The 15,787-nt window shown below is 37.7% G+C and overlaps 3 protein-coding genes across 3 annotated transcripts; 1 reads left to right on the top strand and 2 right to left on the bottom strand. All coding sequences in view use genetic code 12, as the record gives it.

Annotated features, from left to right (window-relative positions):
- Window positions 1-128: 128 nt before the first annotated feature.
- PMR1 (Ca(2+)/Mn(2+)-transporting P-type ATPase) lies at window positions 129-2,894 on the top strand (the record flags this gene model as incomplete). The annotated part of the gene is made up of 1 exon (XM_051752980.1): window positions 129-2,894. One exon carries the CDS (start codon window positions 129-131, stop codon window positions 2,892-2,894), a length of 2,766 nt encoding a protein of 921 aa, XP_051608045.1.
- Window positions 2,895-2,979: 85 nt separating this feature from the next.
- On the bottom strand, window positions 2,980-4,263 carry KGF57_003548 (uncharacterized protein; the record flags this gene model as incomplete). The annotated part of the gene is made up of 1 exon (XM_051752979.1): window positions 2,980-4,263. One exon carries the CDS (start codon window positions 4,261-4,263, stop codon window positions 2,980-2,982), a length of 1,284 nt encoding a protein of 427 aa, XP_051608044.1.
- A 7,067-nt stretch (window positions 4,264-11,330) lies between these two features.
- On the bottom strand, window positions 11,331-12,236 carry CUP9 (transcription factor CUP9; the record flags this gene model as incomplete). The annotated part of the gene is made up of 1 exon (XM_051752977.1): window positions 11,331-12,236. One exon carries the CDS (start codon window positions 12,234-12,236, stop codon window positions 11,331-11,333), a length of 906 nt encoding a protein of 301 aa, XP_051608043.1.
- Window positions 12,237-15,787: the final 3,551 nt, after the last annotated feature.

Here is a 15,787-nt window from a genome sequence, read left to right as displayed (position 1 = left end):
ATTTATCAATTAAACCAACAAACCAATCAATCAACCATCAGTCACATTCCCTACCCCAGAAACTTGGCTCTATTTTTTCCATTAACACACGAAAAACCTTTTGCGTCAATACACATTCCCATGAAAGTATGAGCAATCCCTTTGACATTGATCCAGAGCAAGTCAAGTTACCACACAAGGCTTATACGCCATCACTAAAATTTTGTTCCAAATCCGTTGAAGAAACGGCGACAGAGCTAGCCACTGATCTAAAGCTAGGGTTGAGCAGCAATCAAGATGTGTTGAATCGCAGATCGATATATGGGTCAAACGAATTGAATAGTGAGGATGACGACAGTTTAGTATGGAAGTTTATTTCATCGTTTTATCAAGATCCATTGATATTGTTGTTGATTGGGTCGGCAATTATTAGTTTCTGGATGGGTAATAGAGATGATGCCATTAGTATTACTTTGGCAATCACGATTGTCGTCACCGTGGGGTTTGTTCAAGAGTATAGATCTGAGAAATCTTTGGAGGCGTTGAATAAATTGGTGCCAGCTGAGGCCAAATTAACGAGAAATGGCAACACATCGCATGTTTTGGCATCAACTGTTGTTCCAGGAGATTTGGTCCATTTTTCACAAGGTGATAGAATACCAGCAGATATAAGATTAACCGAAGCTGTGTACTTGACTATCGACGAGAGTAACTTGACAGGAGAAAACAGACCAGTGAAAAAGACCACCGATGAAGTGACGATGAAGGAACCGCCTGTGAATGAGAGGACCGATATTGCGTTCATGGGCACTTTGGTCAGAGATGGACATGGAAGTGGTATAGTTGTTGGTGTAGGAGCCCAAACTGTATTTGGTACCGTTTTCGAAATGATGAGTGAAATTGAAAAACCAAAAACGCCGTTGCAACAAGCAATGGATAAATTAGGTAAAGAGTTGAGTATCTTTAGTTTTATTGTCATTGGGTTGATTTGTCTTATTGGAATTTTCCAAGGTAGGTCCTGGCTAGATATGTTTCAGATTTCAGTTTCCTTGGCCGTGGCGGCTATCCCTGAAGGTCTACCTATTATAGTCACAGTGACATTGGCGTTGGGAGTGTTGCGGATGGCAAAACAAAAAGCCATAGTAAAGAGATTACCCAGTGTTGAGACTTTGGGATCGGTTAATGTAATTTGTTCAGATAAAACAGGGACTTTGACTCAGAACCATATGACAGTGACCAAAATCTGGACTGCTGATTTCAAAGGCAGTTTCAACACTCCATTTCTCGTTGTTGAAAGGCTCGACGATAATGCCTTACACCACCAATTGACAGACAACATGAGAAAAGTTTTGGAGTGTGGTAACATATGTAACAATGCTCGATATTCCACTGAAAATGAGAAGTACGTGGGTAATCCTAGTGACATTGCTTTGGTTGAATGTTTGCCTCATTTCGGACTCGAGGATATACGAGGACAAAGGGAGAGGGTGTACGAGTTGCCCTTCTCTTCTTCAAAGAAATACATGGCTGTTTGCGTGCACAGTGGTGATATGGATAAATCAGAGACGTTGGCAAAGGGAGCTACTGAAAAGATTTTAGCGCACTGTAGTAAATACTACGACGAAAATGGTCAAGAAAAACCGCTAACCAGTGCGGTGCAGGACCTCATTCACGACAAATCCAAACTATTGGCTCATGATGGTTTGAGAGTTTTGGCATTTGCTCAAAACAACAAGAAGTTTCTCAATGAAAAGGATCAACACAGTGAGCCTGAGGAATTGATATTTTGTGGGTTGATTGGTATGAAGGACCCACCTAGACCCAATGTCGGCAAATCCATCTCGATGTTGATGAAAGGTGGTGTTCATGTTATCATGATTACTGGGGATTCTCCTTCGACTGCGGTGAACATTGCCAAACAAATTGGCATGCCCATCACTGGAGACCATTCAGTGATGACTGGAGACCAAATAGACCAGCTTAAAGAAGGTACATTGAGTGAAGCCATTCATAATGTGTCTGTTTTTGCAAGGACCACACCCGAACATAAGGTCAAGATTGTTAAGGCATTGCAGCGCAGGGGCGATATTGTTGCCATGACTGGAGATGGTGTAAACGATGCACCGGCGTTGAAATTGGCCGATATTGGTATTGCTATGGGTAAGAATGGGACTGATGTTGCCAAGGAGGCGGCAGATATGGTGTTGACTGATGATGATTTCAGTACTATATTGAGTGCCATTGAAGAAGGTAAAGGGATATTCAACAATATTCAAAATTTCATTACATTCCAATTGAGTACCAGTATTGCTGCCTTGACTCTTGTTGCATTGAGTACATTTTTTGGATTGCCTAATCCATTAAATGCCATGCAAATTCTCTGGATCAATATATTGATGGATGGACCACCAGCCCAATCCTTGGGAGTTGAGCCAGTTGACCATGAAGTTATGAATAAGCCTCCCAGAAAGCGTAATGACAAGATCCTCACCACTCATTTGATCAAGCGGGTACTACAATCAGCAGCCATCATCATTATTGGCACGTTGTACATTTTTGTCAAGGAGATGGAGGATGGGCAAATCACATCTAGGGACACCACAATGACCTTCACGTGCTTTGTGTTGTTTGACATGTTTAATGCGTTATCATGTCGTCATTATTCCAAATCGATATTCACCATGGGGTTGAGTAATCAAATGTTTAATTTTGCCGTGTTGGGATCATTGGCTGGGCAGCTATGTGCCGTTTACGTGCCGTTTTTCCAAGGCATTTTCCAAACCGAAGCATTGTCGTTGGGGGATATCGTGCATTTGTTGATGTTGACGAGCACGGTGTTTATTGCTGATGAAGTGAGAAAGTATTTCGTTAGGCGGAGGACAATAACTACTAATAATTACAATTATGGGGTATAGAGTTAGAGAGGCGAGGAGGTGAGGGAGAGAATGTAACAGTTGTTGGGTATATAAATAGTATAGAAAAAAAGAACGATACTTGACACTACTTGAATTGCATAACGATCGAATGTAACGATTTGTTGCCGCTGGTATCGTCTTGTTGCAAACGAGCTATGATATCCTCTGTAGTCCATTGCTTAGTTTCATAAGATTCAATCAGTTTGGCAAGGTTGAACAACCGTTGGTGCAAGGACGTGTACCTCTCAATCAACTTTTGATCGAGTTTAGGGATCTTTGAGTTTTGAATCAAGTACTCGGCCCCAGTATCGGGGAAAATGTTGACAATCAACCCGACAAGATCAAAGAGTGTATTCATTTGAGTATTGTGTTTCATGGCTAGTTCTGACAAGTTTACTGGATCACTGCAGAGTTGCTTTGTTTTGGCTCGAAGATGATACTTGATTGGATTGGTTTCGATATCGTGGCATAGTTTGTATAACCATTCAAATTGAAACTCTTTTGGGTCAATGGTGATTAATTTAGCGTATTTGAAATATACGCCAAGTTGATCCAATGATTTGTGAAGGAGGGCGTATTTGGAAGTGCCGCTGGGGAATCTATCGTATACGTTCATGCACAATTCTGGGTTTGGTTCGGGGAAGTTGGCGAAATGGGTTTGCAATTGTGGGGGGATATCGAGATTAGGGAGTTTCAATTTGTACAACACTCCCTTGATGTTGCCCCAATGAACGCAACTTTTCAAAGCCACCAACACGTCAAGTGAACTCAACGCTTCTTCACCAAAATACTCTTCAACGTATCGTTTCATATACTCTCCTTCCAACTTGGTTCCTATGTGATGATCAGTATGGAGGAAATTCAATTTTGAGCAAATTAGCAAATTGATACCCCAGTTTATATGTTGTTGTGTGATGGGATGCTGATTTATAAATGCATCTGCTTCGGATTGGACAACACGAGGGTCATATTTAGCATTTTTGAAATGAATAATACTCGAATTCTCTTCTTCATACCAATGATTAACTTCCAATTCGCGAGCTAGACCAAGAATCGTACAACAAAATTGCGGATACGTGGTGAGGATGTCTCCGATATTCATCAATATGGAGAATGCAGAATAGAGCGAGAGTTTCAAATCGAGATTTTCGGGACATATGACCAAATGCTTGTCTTCTTGTCGTATACGTTGAAATGAGTTATTGACGAATCGATATTTGCGACCTTTTTTGTTGTACTCGACTTTGGAAAGGTGGTCGATCTCGTCGAGTAGGTAGTCTGAGTAGTAGATGAGTGCATCTGATGTAGACACCGGTGCAGATATGTCGACTGCTGTTGCCGTTGCTGTTGCCGTTGCTGTTGCTGTCATTTGTCTTGTGTGTGTGGGGAGGGACGGGGACTGTAATCTTCTTGTTGTTGTTGTTGTTGTTGTTGTTGTTGTTGTTGTTGTTGTTGTCTGGTGAATTTTTTGATTTTGTTGGTTTACATTTTTCGCAATGTGATGTCGCGAGATTGACGACACTGTAGCATGAGACAGAGTAGTCCCAGAAGCATCTTGGCTCTACTAGTCGAGCACCGATCTTGATTCTAATAAGAAAAAGTGGATAGTGCTTTCTCTGCTGCAATTGGTGTTGCTTCACGTTGGCTTGTACGGTTTTCACACGGAACAATTTCAGTACCAATTTGATTGCAAAATATCAACCGTGACGAGAAATTCCGCCAAGTTAAAAAGAAGAGTAATTGAAAAGGATCAATATGATCCATAAGAACTAATTACGTAGAACAGTAGAGTTTGTTCTTTGAATTATAGAGCTCGAACCCTAGACAGTCAAATCTAGTCGAAATCCATGTCTGATTGAATCGAAAGAGTACATGCATCATTGACACAACCAATTTACATCAGCTTCCCTCGTGCCATTCAGTTACAAAGATAACCCAGCCAAGAAATCTGATGGAGACATAACAAAAATTGTGTCGGGAATTCAATTTGTTTTGTTGTTTTTGATTTTTTTTTATTTTATTTTATTTTTTTTTGATGCCGCATGGACAATTAAAGAGAATACAATGTGCGTCAAAAAATTTAGAGACGATATGGGAAATGACCCCTTGTGCATAAAATAAACAAATGAAACTCACAACCGAAATGCTTTATACACATCAGACAAAGGGAGAAGAAGGTCTAGGCTATGAGCAAATTTCGTTTTGTCTCGACTAAAATGCAGACATGAAATTTTGGTACCCTTTAGTCAGCGGTAATTTTTTCTTTTATTGTACGTTTAATTCTGTGTCCTTTTTTGACACCTGTCAAAAATTTTTTATCTAGCGTAAGACAACAATTATTTATTAGAGAGACAACAACGTAAAACTGTGGCATTCGTTTCCTAGCGATGAAACCCTTGAGTCCGATACACGAAGTTGTTAGAAGCCTATTGCTTTAATGGCCTTTGAGCGAAATCCGAGTTTTCTCAGATAGACTTCTAACAGCAAATACGTCTACAAAGAATAAACGTGAGTATACAGTGCCATTTTGTTGTGCTGGGTATTCACAACCAAGCAGGACATACATGCACCACTTCTTACTCCTCCTTTCAACAGTCCTTCGTTGCTCTCCTATTTTTCCTTTTTGCTTGCGTGCGTTATTTTTTTTTTCCCGCGTTCCGATGTGACCGGTTGGAGTTCGGACCGGCGTTATTAACAGAACCGGAGATAGAATCGCGAATCCTTTTTCTTTGTTGTTCTTCTTTTTGTTTGTGTTGCGCAAAGAGAATGGTGGTGCAATTCGTAGCATTAGTACACTCACACAGATATAGATGTTATTATATTTGTATTTGTTGGTTTACTGAAATTTCTTGGCAAAAGAGGTTTTGACAAGCAAGTGACTTTTCTAATCACAATAGCAGTGAAGGAAGAAGGAAGAAGGAAGAAGGAAGAAGGAAGAAGGAAGAAGGAAAAGGAAAGCTAGAGGTAAATTATCCGTCATTGCTACGTTAGTTATTATGTTCTAATCACAGTGAACTTGGATGCCACTTGGTAAAGTTTTGCAAACACCACAGAGCATGCGTATGTTTAGATATGTTTTGAAATTAGGAATGCGATTTGCAATAAACCGCCTTAGGCGAATCTAAAAAACGTGTGGAAAAAGTGTATCGTAAGTTTATGCAGATCTATTTTGATAAACAGTTGGCCACTTAATTTAATTTAATATTTTTTTTTTAACCATTTTTACTTTAATATTTTCTCTCTCTCTCTCTCTCTTTCTCTTTCTCTGTGGTTATGAGTTTTCCTTACATTGACCACCACTTTAAAAGTTTAGTTTAGGAGGTGTTATCAAACTGCTACGCCAACAATAGTGGAATTCTAAGCCTTTTTTGTCTAATGGTTACTGGATTTGGCGAAGCTTGTCAAATTAGAAAGTTAACAACAGTGGTACTAATGTGTCTACGGTGAACTGCTGCGTATGGTACTCTCTGATGACACTCTCTCCATACAATACCGTCAAGACAGAGAACCCAAGAGTGGTGTCACTTTCAAATCAAAAAAAAAAAAAATAAAGAAATGGCTTAATGGCCCCCTATTAACTAAAAGCATGCAAAAATATTTTCTTAATCCTTTACCAAAAACTTCTGGGTTGGAAGTAGGTACATTTGGTTTAAAACGGAATTGAACAAAGAATACAAAATAAAAAAAGACTTGGCACAGGAGGAGGAGAAGAGAGAGACAAAAAGAAAAAGAAAGTTGAGCTATGCGTGGATTATCTGCATGGGTGACTAGCAATCGTAACAAGCACCCTGTTGCCATGCAAGTTAACCCCTATCTTTATATCTCTCTCTCTCTCTCTCTTTCTCTATCACGCTACAGAATTTCATCTCACTAATGCCATATGTGAATTAACACACGACACAGCATTGAAGTATTATATCAATGGTTTGTAGTGTGTGCAAACCAAAAGAGCACAAAACAACGAGGAGAGAATAGAGCAAATGAAATGTGTAAGGATGAATTACACAAAGATGACAAAATTCAAATACCGAAGTGAGATCTTCTGTTACACAAAACTTCACAATAGACAGAGAAAAAAAAGAAAGAAGTAAAGAGGAAAAAACTGCAGGTAGAAATTTTCAGACACAGAATTAGTAAAACACAGCAGTTTCTGCAGACACGAATATTAGAGAATACAAAATCTGACACTTTTCTAATTTTTGTGTATTTAAAAAAGGGATGAATCTTTCACAGATTGTTAATTGTTGAGATATGGTTCATCTTCACGTACTGCAATCACGCATGCCAATACTTTGTAGCTTATAAGAGGCAATTGTAAGCTAAATTACCTCATTTATGTACAGCTGTCTTGATAACGTCTTGTTATGTTTTGTCATCGCCTGCACAATAGGGAATTTCATATTTGCTACAGTGTTGGCAGCGTCACCCTTCACCCTTTTTTTCTTTTTTTTAATCCAATACGGAATTGTGTGTTGAGAGGTCACTTTGTGAGTGTATATACTGAGTGCCGTCAGTGTGTACGGAAGTGTGCCCGTGTCTAAAACTAGAAGATTTGCTTGTTTATGTTTATGTTTATGTTTACCTTTACGCTTTAAGCTTCTATTAATAAAAGAAAAAAACAACAACAGTAGAGTTGTGTGAGTAGAGTGTGATTGACGTTTTGAAAAAGGATCGTTTACAAAAGTAATTTTCTCAACTCAACACAAAGTTTAATTTTCTTTTTTATTTATTTGTGAGTTTTGTAACCTACGGATATTAGACGGGGCTTATTTTCCTGTATTAGTAAGTACTTTAACCCGCAACCCGAAAAAACCGTGCTATTGTTTATTATCAATAACTTCTTGTCATTCGTCATTAGGTGTATGAAATTCAAACTGGTTAAAAAGGAAGAACAGCTGCTATAGAGATAGAGACTCTTCACCCTGCTTCTTAGTGGTGTTCAATTACCAAAGAGAGAGAGAGAAAAAGAAGTCTCTAGAGTCTTGAGGAGAGCCCATGCGCTATCTCATCTTGGAATTTGGGCGAAATATGTCTTTGCTGCATTTGGCTATATATATATTTTCCTTTGTGGTCATACCCTTGTGTAGGTATGTTTGCTGACACCAATACCATTGTCTCAACGTTTGACTTCTATTGCTATTTCAGTGTGTTAGCTTTAATGGATTAAAAAGTCCGAGAGAGGGATAACGTCACACATTTTCTAAAAGCCTCTCCTTCCCAATACGAACTCAATTACAGTCACCTACTTGAGATGTACGAGGCTTTGTCTCCTGAAACTACTTCTATTCTTCCGAGCATTTCGTGCATAAGGAGATTACAACAGGAGGAAAAACGACAATCATAACAAGTATCTGTACAAATGAAATTTTTGTATTATCACAAAACAAAATAAACAATACCTCTCTATTGTCGATCGTCACATTCTTTTGTTCACTGTCATATCAATCTTTCGTGGGTATCTGTGCCTCGTCGCCTTGAATTATTAGAACATGTGATACTCACTACATCGATGGCTTAAACTCAAACGTGTTGTCATTATTTTTCGGAGTCGGGTATCCGTTGATACCGATAGAAAGGGACACATACAAAGTCAGTTGGAAAGAGTTGACAGCAAACACACTCATGCTATCTACCTCTATAGATAATAGCTTCTTTGTAAAGGGTGTTGAGGGACTCCCTCTGGCAACTATCATCCCACCCCCCTTTTCTTTGTCGTTGCTTGTTCGTATATGCATTGTGTGTGCACATAGTGATCAAATCTGGATTGGTTTACGATCCAACAAAGAAAAAAAAAAAATAAAAATAAAAAGTATTCTTTTCTATTCTCTTTTACTCTTCTCTTCCCTTTGAGTGAAAACAGAGATGAAGAAAAACAAAGGAAACCAGAGACAATAGGAAATTCAGGAACAGACAGCAGAGTGTGTATTGCACAATTTCAGACACGACTGCTACTTGCAACACATACAGTACACACACAGCCACTCATAAGCACCAGGATTTTTAGTAATTTTTGGAAAGTGACAGATTACCTGGTTGTGCTTTAAAAGAGTTTCCCATTTCCTTCTTCTTTCTCTGCATGCTTTATATATGTCAATATTTTTGAAAGATCTAATTCAACGCACAAAAAAAAAAAACAAAAAAAAAAAAGAGGCAGCAAGAAAAATGCGATGAAGATGATGTCGAAGTTGCCGTTTTGAGCAATAACAATCTCATTAGTGGGAAATGGCACGATAAAAATTGGTACAACCTAAAATGTCTTTATCTTTGTATTTTCTTTTAATTCTGATATTTTAGTTTACGTTTTTGAATTGGAATGAGAGCATATTAACAATTACCCCATCCATTTTGTTTTTTGTTTTTTGTTCTTTTTTTGATCTCAATTCCAAACCATCTCAATCAGCCAACCTAAAATGCATGTAAAGAGAAACTCTAAAATTAATATGTATAATGTTTACAATTTTATTTTACCAAGAAATAAGAATTTTTTCTGTTTTAATATTTTTTTAATTTTTTTCTTTTTTTTTTCTGACTTCTCGTAATTGGGGTTAGCAGAGTTTTTGAAGGCATGACACAAATACTATAAACGGGCTTTGCGTATATGCACCTATCCGTAACCGGAGCTCGACATTAACATTGATTACGTAAGCGGAACCTATCCACATCACCACAAACAACAAGTGGGTTTGTACATGTGTATGTGTTACCGCAGCAAATGCCAAGATATTTTGACACAAGCCGTTAACTCCTGCTCAATTTGCAAAGGGTTTGTGGTTGTCATTTCAAAAATTTGACAAATTGACACTTGTGTCTTTTTGCCGATCTCTCCTTTTTGTTTTTTTGACTTGCCTTTTTCGGCCGGCGAAACGTGCAACCACGCCTTAGATTTTTTACCAATAGACGATGGGGATCAAATAAAGGGGGGAGAGAGGGTTGTTCGCAAAGACAGTCTTCTTAGCGGGACATTGAAAGGTGCAAGTTTGGGGACGTAAGCCCCTTTCGATTCCTCTATCCAGCCATTTCTTAATAGCTTTGGAGTTCATGTCAAAAGAACTACAGGATATCATCAGTCACAAAAAAATAAAAAGAAGAAACCAATACACACACCCACAGATGTTGTGCCGTTTCCAGTCAGATATTGTGCATCACTCCGCTTTGCGTTTGATGAAAATAGGACGCACATGACGTATGTATGGATATAACGCTGCATGTCAAAGTAAAAATATGGAAACTTTGGCGGAGGCTTGAACAATAATATGACAAGAAAAAATTTTTGGAAAGAAAACAAGGCGCAAGAAAATATTAGCATTATTGTTTTGTTGCTCTAGAGAAATAATGGGCGAGGTTGGGAGAGTGACTACTTTTGCTGGTATCTTGCACAACGTCATACCAAGCCATTTTCACGTCATGTCATGTCATGTCATGTCATGTCACATCACGTCAAGTCAAGCCAATTGATATCGTGCCATGTCATGTTGGGATTGATTCAAACTCTACACAAAGCAATGCCTGATTTTCTGTCTGAGGGAGGGGGGGCTTTACTTTGAAACTGGCATTTATATGGTGTCCTCCCCCCAAAAAAAGAAAAAAAAAATAAACCCCCACGCTCTGTTGGAGGACAAATGAACCGATATGACATCTATCCTTGGTATCCCATTCCTTCTCACTGTATATTATCGTATGCTGAAATTGGTCATGCCACTAGCAGAGAGATACGTAGATACTACCTTGTATGTTCCTTGCGCTCAAACTTTAGTTGACTATTTTTTGGGGGATATGTTGGAAGGAAGATCTCAGCAAAACTTTGTAACTCTTGAATGCCAATGAGATCTTTATAATAAGAGAATAGTGACGAGATATAATAAATTGAATAGAGATTCAGTGGTTGTGGAGATTACAGATTTGGATATTATTATTTGGGGCCCTAATAACAAAATGCTGCAAGATGTATTAATATCCTGTGCCTAACATGATACGATTTCGGTGCAGCGTGTGTTGCGTCTCAAACAAACCACTTTTTACTAGATACTCTGTAATCAGCAAAATACTAGAAAGGTAAACAAGATTGATACAGGATGAAGAGACAATAGCGACAGACTCATTAACAGATATTGTGTCTCGTTATACAATTCACTTTGTTATAAAAGACAAGTACGTAAATCAAAATTTAGATATAAAAATCCCAAAAGAAATATCACCAACAAGAAGCTAAAACACCTCTTGTATCCAACACTTTTTAGGGTTTTTGCTTCTGTTGAAAAAAGAACTGAAGTAATGAAATATCACAATTGACAAATACAAGCGACACCAAAACTGCCATACACTACACTCACAAACTCGCCAAAAAGAAAAAGAAAAAGAAAAAGAAAAAGGCAAAAACAATTGCAAACTCAATCAAATCAAATCAAACCAACTAGTTTCGACTTTCCACTTTAGATCTCAAATCATATGCATCATTCTCTTTTGCTCTTTCAAAGTCTTGATCTTGCGTCTTCTAGCATTGATAAACCAATTACTCAATTGTTGTTGATTCAATCCGGTGGCCATCATCAACTGATTCTTTTCAAATGAGTTTGGGTAAGGGTGATTCAAATGGTCATTGAGCCAGCGTAGTAATACATAAGTGATCTCCTTGGGTAAGTTGTTTCTTGTTCTTCTTTTGGAGTTGGGGTTGTTATTGTTGTCTCCATTGACCACGATTCTGGCATTGTTTGAGCTGTGGGGGTGGTTATTGTGTACTGAAGAAGAAGAAGAAGAAGAAGAAGAAGATGTTGCGGATGTGTAGAGTGGATGCTGGTGGTAGTGTGGGTAGTATTCGTGGGAGGGGAAGTGAGTTAGATGGTGGTGTGGAAGGTATGTTTGATCTTGGTTCACCGTAGGATGTGACGGTTGTTGTGGGTATGAGTGTGAGCGTATTATTGAAGGTAACTGCTGTGATTGTTGTAGTTGTTGTTGTTGCTGTTGTTGAGTTGGGTTGGTGGGATGAAAGTAGTGCAGTTGTTGGTTATGATATTGTACTGAAGATGGAGATGAAATTGATGATGAAGACGAAGTGGCATATCCCACATTGGGAGACTTGTGTATGGTGTCGTTACTGTTGCCATGCTTGAGGGCAGAGGAGGATGCTGAAGCAGCAATGTAGTGGTTGTAGTGTTGTTGATGAGATTGTGAAGCAGGTGGAGGTGTAGCTAAAAGATCACTAATTGGCGGTAAGCTGATCTTGTTGGTCAAAGATGGTAATTCTTTTGGTTGTGATTGTGGTTGTGTGGTACTGGTGGTGGTAGTTGCCGATATGGATGGTAAAGTAGAAGACCTACTGTGATGAATCAATTCTGTAAGTTGCATAGTGTAAAGTATATCTGTGTATCTGTATACCTGTTGTAGCAGTTGTGTATCTTTGCCAAACAATTTGAAAAGAAAACTCTCAAAAGACTTAAAAACACAGGTGAGACATGTTTTATGTGAGGTTTGGTTGTGGGATATTTGTTGAAGTATTTATATAATTTCAACCATTTACTGTATACATCATTTTCCATAGTTTAGTGGAGATTGTGAAATCCCGTAGAAGTACAGAGTGAGATAGTAAGAGAGCCAAGCCAAGCCAAGCCTACATAACTCTTTTAGCACTAGATACATACATACGTAATGTACATGTGTAATATACACAAATGCTGCATCGCAAACAATATACCCATACATACATAGCTACTATAAAGTACACAAGAAGAATTGGAAGAAGATTATTGTGTGTATTGTATTATGTATGTGTGTGTATTCTGTGTATGTACATATCAAGATTTTCCCCTAATTTACACAAACACACTACACTATACACATTACACAAGATACAACTACTCATTACTACTACTCTATATGCAGAAACAGCACATACAACAAACGTATCATAATTATTACTATTGCAATATGCAGACACAAGAAAAAAAAAAAGAGTCAGACACAGACAGACAGCAAACTTCAAAACGTTCCTTTGTTTTCTTTTTGAACGGCGTTTGATTCTTTAAAATTGTCTTTACAAAGGGAGAGAGAGAGAGACAGAGAGAGATAAAGACAGATAGACAGATAGGAATATGTGTGTGTAGTTGTAGACGTAAATTACCCCACTTTACCGATACACGTTGTTAGTTATTACTACTCTTGTATATTATAAGAAAACAATTGTGCTAGTCAATACTAGTATTAAGATATTATCAGCACAGATATATCAGCTCAGAACAGATCTCTTGATATATAGTGTATGTGTGTGTGTGTGTGTGTGTTTCTGTGTGTATCTTGTATCTGTGTGAAGAAAGAAAAAGGAAATGAAAAATCTGTCATTTCTGTAATTGTCAATTGGTAGCAGTAGTTATATTGTTATTATTGTTACTATTACAATCATATTAGTCATGGCAATAAACAATAGACATAATAATACATTGATGTCACCCTCTCATCTTTACTTTCCCCTTTTTTTTTCTCTTTGTTTTATTTTTAAGCTACTACTACGAGTACTACCATAAGCACTTATGCAGACACTAAAAAAAGCTGAGAAGTATGTGTATATAAAAAAAGAGGAATAAGAAAAAGAAATAAAAATTGAATAGAAAAAAAAAAACAAGTTTAAGTTGACCGACAGATACGACACACACTTCACCACTTCACACCAATTTTTTTTTTTTCTTAATAAAAAGAAAAATAAAAATAAAAATAAAAATAAAAAGGATTAAAAAGGTTTAAAAAATAAAAAGACTGATCAATAGACACACCCACACATACTTGTGTACTGCATATAAACAGATATCCCTAATGTTCTGTTTATGGTGTTTTACATTTTGTGTCACAGTATATTCTGTTTTCAAACCCCGGATTTTACACGGCGTTAGGCACTTATTTTTTTAATCTATCTCCTTGTTATTGTCTTTTGTTTGCTTGTTTGTTGCAAGAGAGTATCATAACCAAAACAACGGTTACCATTGCATGTTACAATTACTAATCACTTGAGTTGGGCAGTGTGTTACTATTCCCAGCAGCATTGAGTTTTCACCCGCACACATACTTTCCCTCTCTTTTCTTCCACAATCGCACTCACCAGTCTCCAGTCTCCACGTCAATTTAATTAAACTTTAAACTTTAAACTTTAAGCTTTAAGATTTTTGAGAATAGTGGAGGCTTAGTGAAACAAAACTGTCATGCACTTTGACTTTTCATTTTTCACTTTGAGTGGCCTGTTTTAGTCTTTTAAGTCATTTTAGTCTCAACTTTGTCTGCTCTGATTCTAATCTACTAATTTGTTGGAGGGCAATTATTTTGTTCTTTACTTTCTGAGTAACTGTCATGCAATCAGTACGTTAGAAGATCCTCAAGAGTATCTCCTCTCAAATATCTACATACAACAACTTACTAACCCACAAGTTTCTTTTTTTTTTTTTGTTTTTTTCTTGTTCTCTTGTTTGTAGATCCATTTTTCTTCACCATCCATTTCTTACGTTCATTTCTTGGTTGACATATAGTTCAATCTCTTCCGTATTGCTCTTCCTGGCGTACAAAAGTTCACGGATTCCTTCTCTCCTCTCAAACGTAAACCACCTCTTCAGAACAAAAGTGAGACTGTCGAGAGGGAAAGTCAGAAGTATAACATTTAAGTTTGTGGCGGGTTGGCGCGTATTGCATTCATTAATTGTATTGCGTCTCTTCGATCCCGCCTTTCTCTTATCTAAAAGATGGTGAAAGTGCATCGTCATTCATTTTCTTGTTTGTGAAATGGGGCTTCAGTTATAATTTGATGCAAATCTAAATTCACAAAACAAAATAAAATACAATAAAAATAAAAAGGGATCTACATACGTATACATATGCATGCTTAAGAAACGTTTGAGTGGTTTAACAATTAGAATTAAGCAATCAAATCAAATCAAACCAAATCAAATCAGTCAATCAATCACATCAATCAATCACATCAATACTATATCTCTTCTTTGTCTAACCTGACTGTAACTAACTACCAACAGCTTTAACGAAACAAATCTAAACTAAAACAATCATCACCTCTAACTTGTCGTAATTTTATTTTGCTCTTGTCATTCGCTTACATTGAGTCAGTCTCGGTACAATTGAAAAAAGAAAAAGGACTCCTGTTAGTACCTTCGCCGTCACAAACCTGCTCCCTATTCTTGGTGTAATCAATACCCCCGCCTGTGTCTCTTTTAGTTCTTTCCTCATTGTCACCACACCTCAAAGCCCTAGACACGCACACACACTACAACATAATACAAATGTGGAGTTTTAAAGGCAATGTGCAGACGCGGCTAAAGTTGTTTGACCGCCGCCCTTAGAGCACCCTCAGAGCAACAGAATGACACAATTTCACTGTTTATCACAGTAAAATGTTCACGAAAGACCTACGCAAAACAATTGTAAAAAAATGGAAAGAATAAGAGAGAGACGTATTTTAAATTTGCGAGATCTACATCCAGTTTTTAGTGTAGTTTCTTAATCCTTGGTTTTACTTTTACGAGAGAGAGAGAGAAAGACAGAGCGATCTCATCTTCAGATTATGCATATATTCTATTTGTTCTTCAGGGCGGGGGAAGGCTGAGAAGCGTAAATGGAGGCGGTTGTCGAAGTGCAAAAGTCACTTATCTGTACTCTTTGTTCATTTGCTTGTGTACTCCCATGTAAATTTTCATCATACGATGTCCACGGTTTTGTTCTCTCCCATGTTCAGGTTCTTCCTGGTCATTCAGCCATTGTCTTGTCTTTTTGAAAAGCACGGGTTAGGCAATATTTATTCTTTCTGGAATGAATATTTGAGCTGATTTTGTTTTCATTTGTGGCTCTTTTTTTTCTTCTGTGCCATCGTTTGCTGGGAGCGAAGAAAGAGCAAAAAGAAAGACAGGGTT

The sequence above is a fragment of the Candida theae genome (assembly GCF_024610275.1).
Source record: "Candida theae strain CBS 12239 chromosome Unknown scaffold9, whole genome shotgun sequence".
Taxonomy (NCBI): domain Eukaryota; kingdom Fungi; phylum Ascomycota; class Pichiomycetes; order Serinales; family Debaryomycetaceae; genus Lodderomyces; species Lodderomyces theae.
This window is presented reverse-complemented; position numbering and strand designations above follow the sequence as displayed.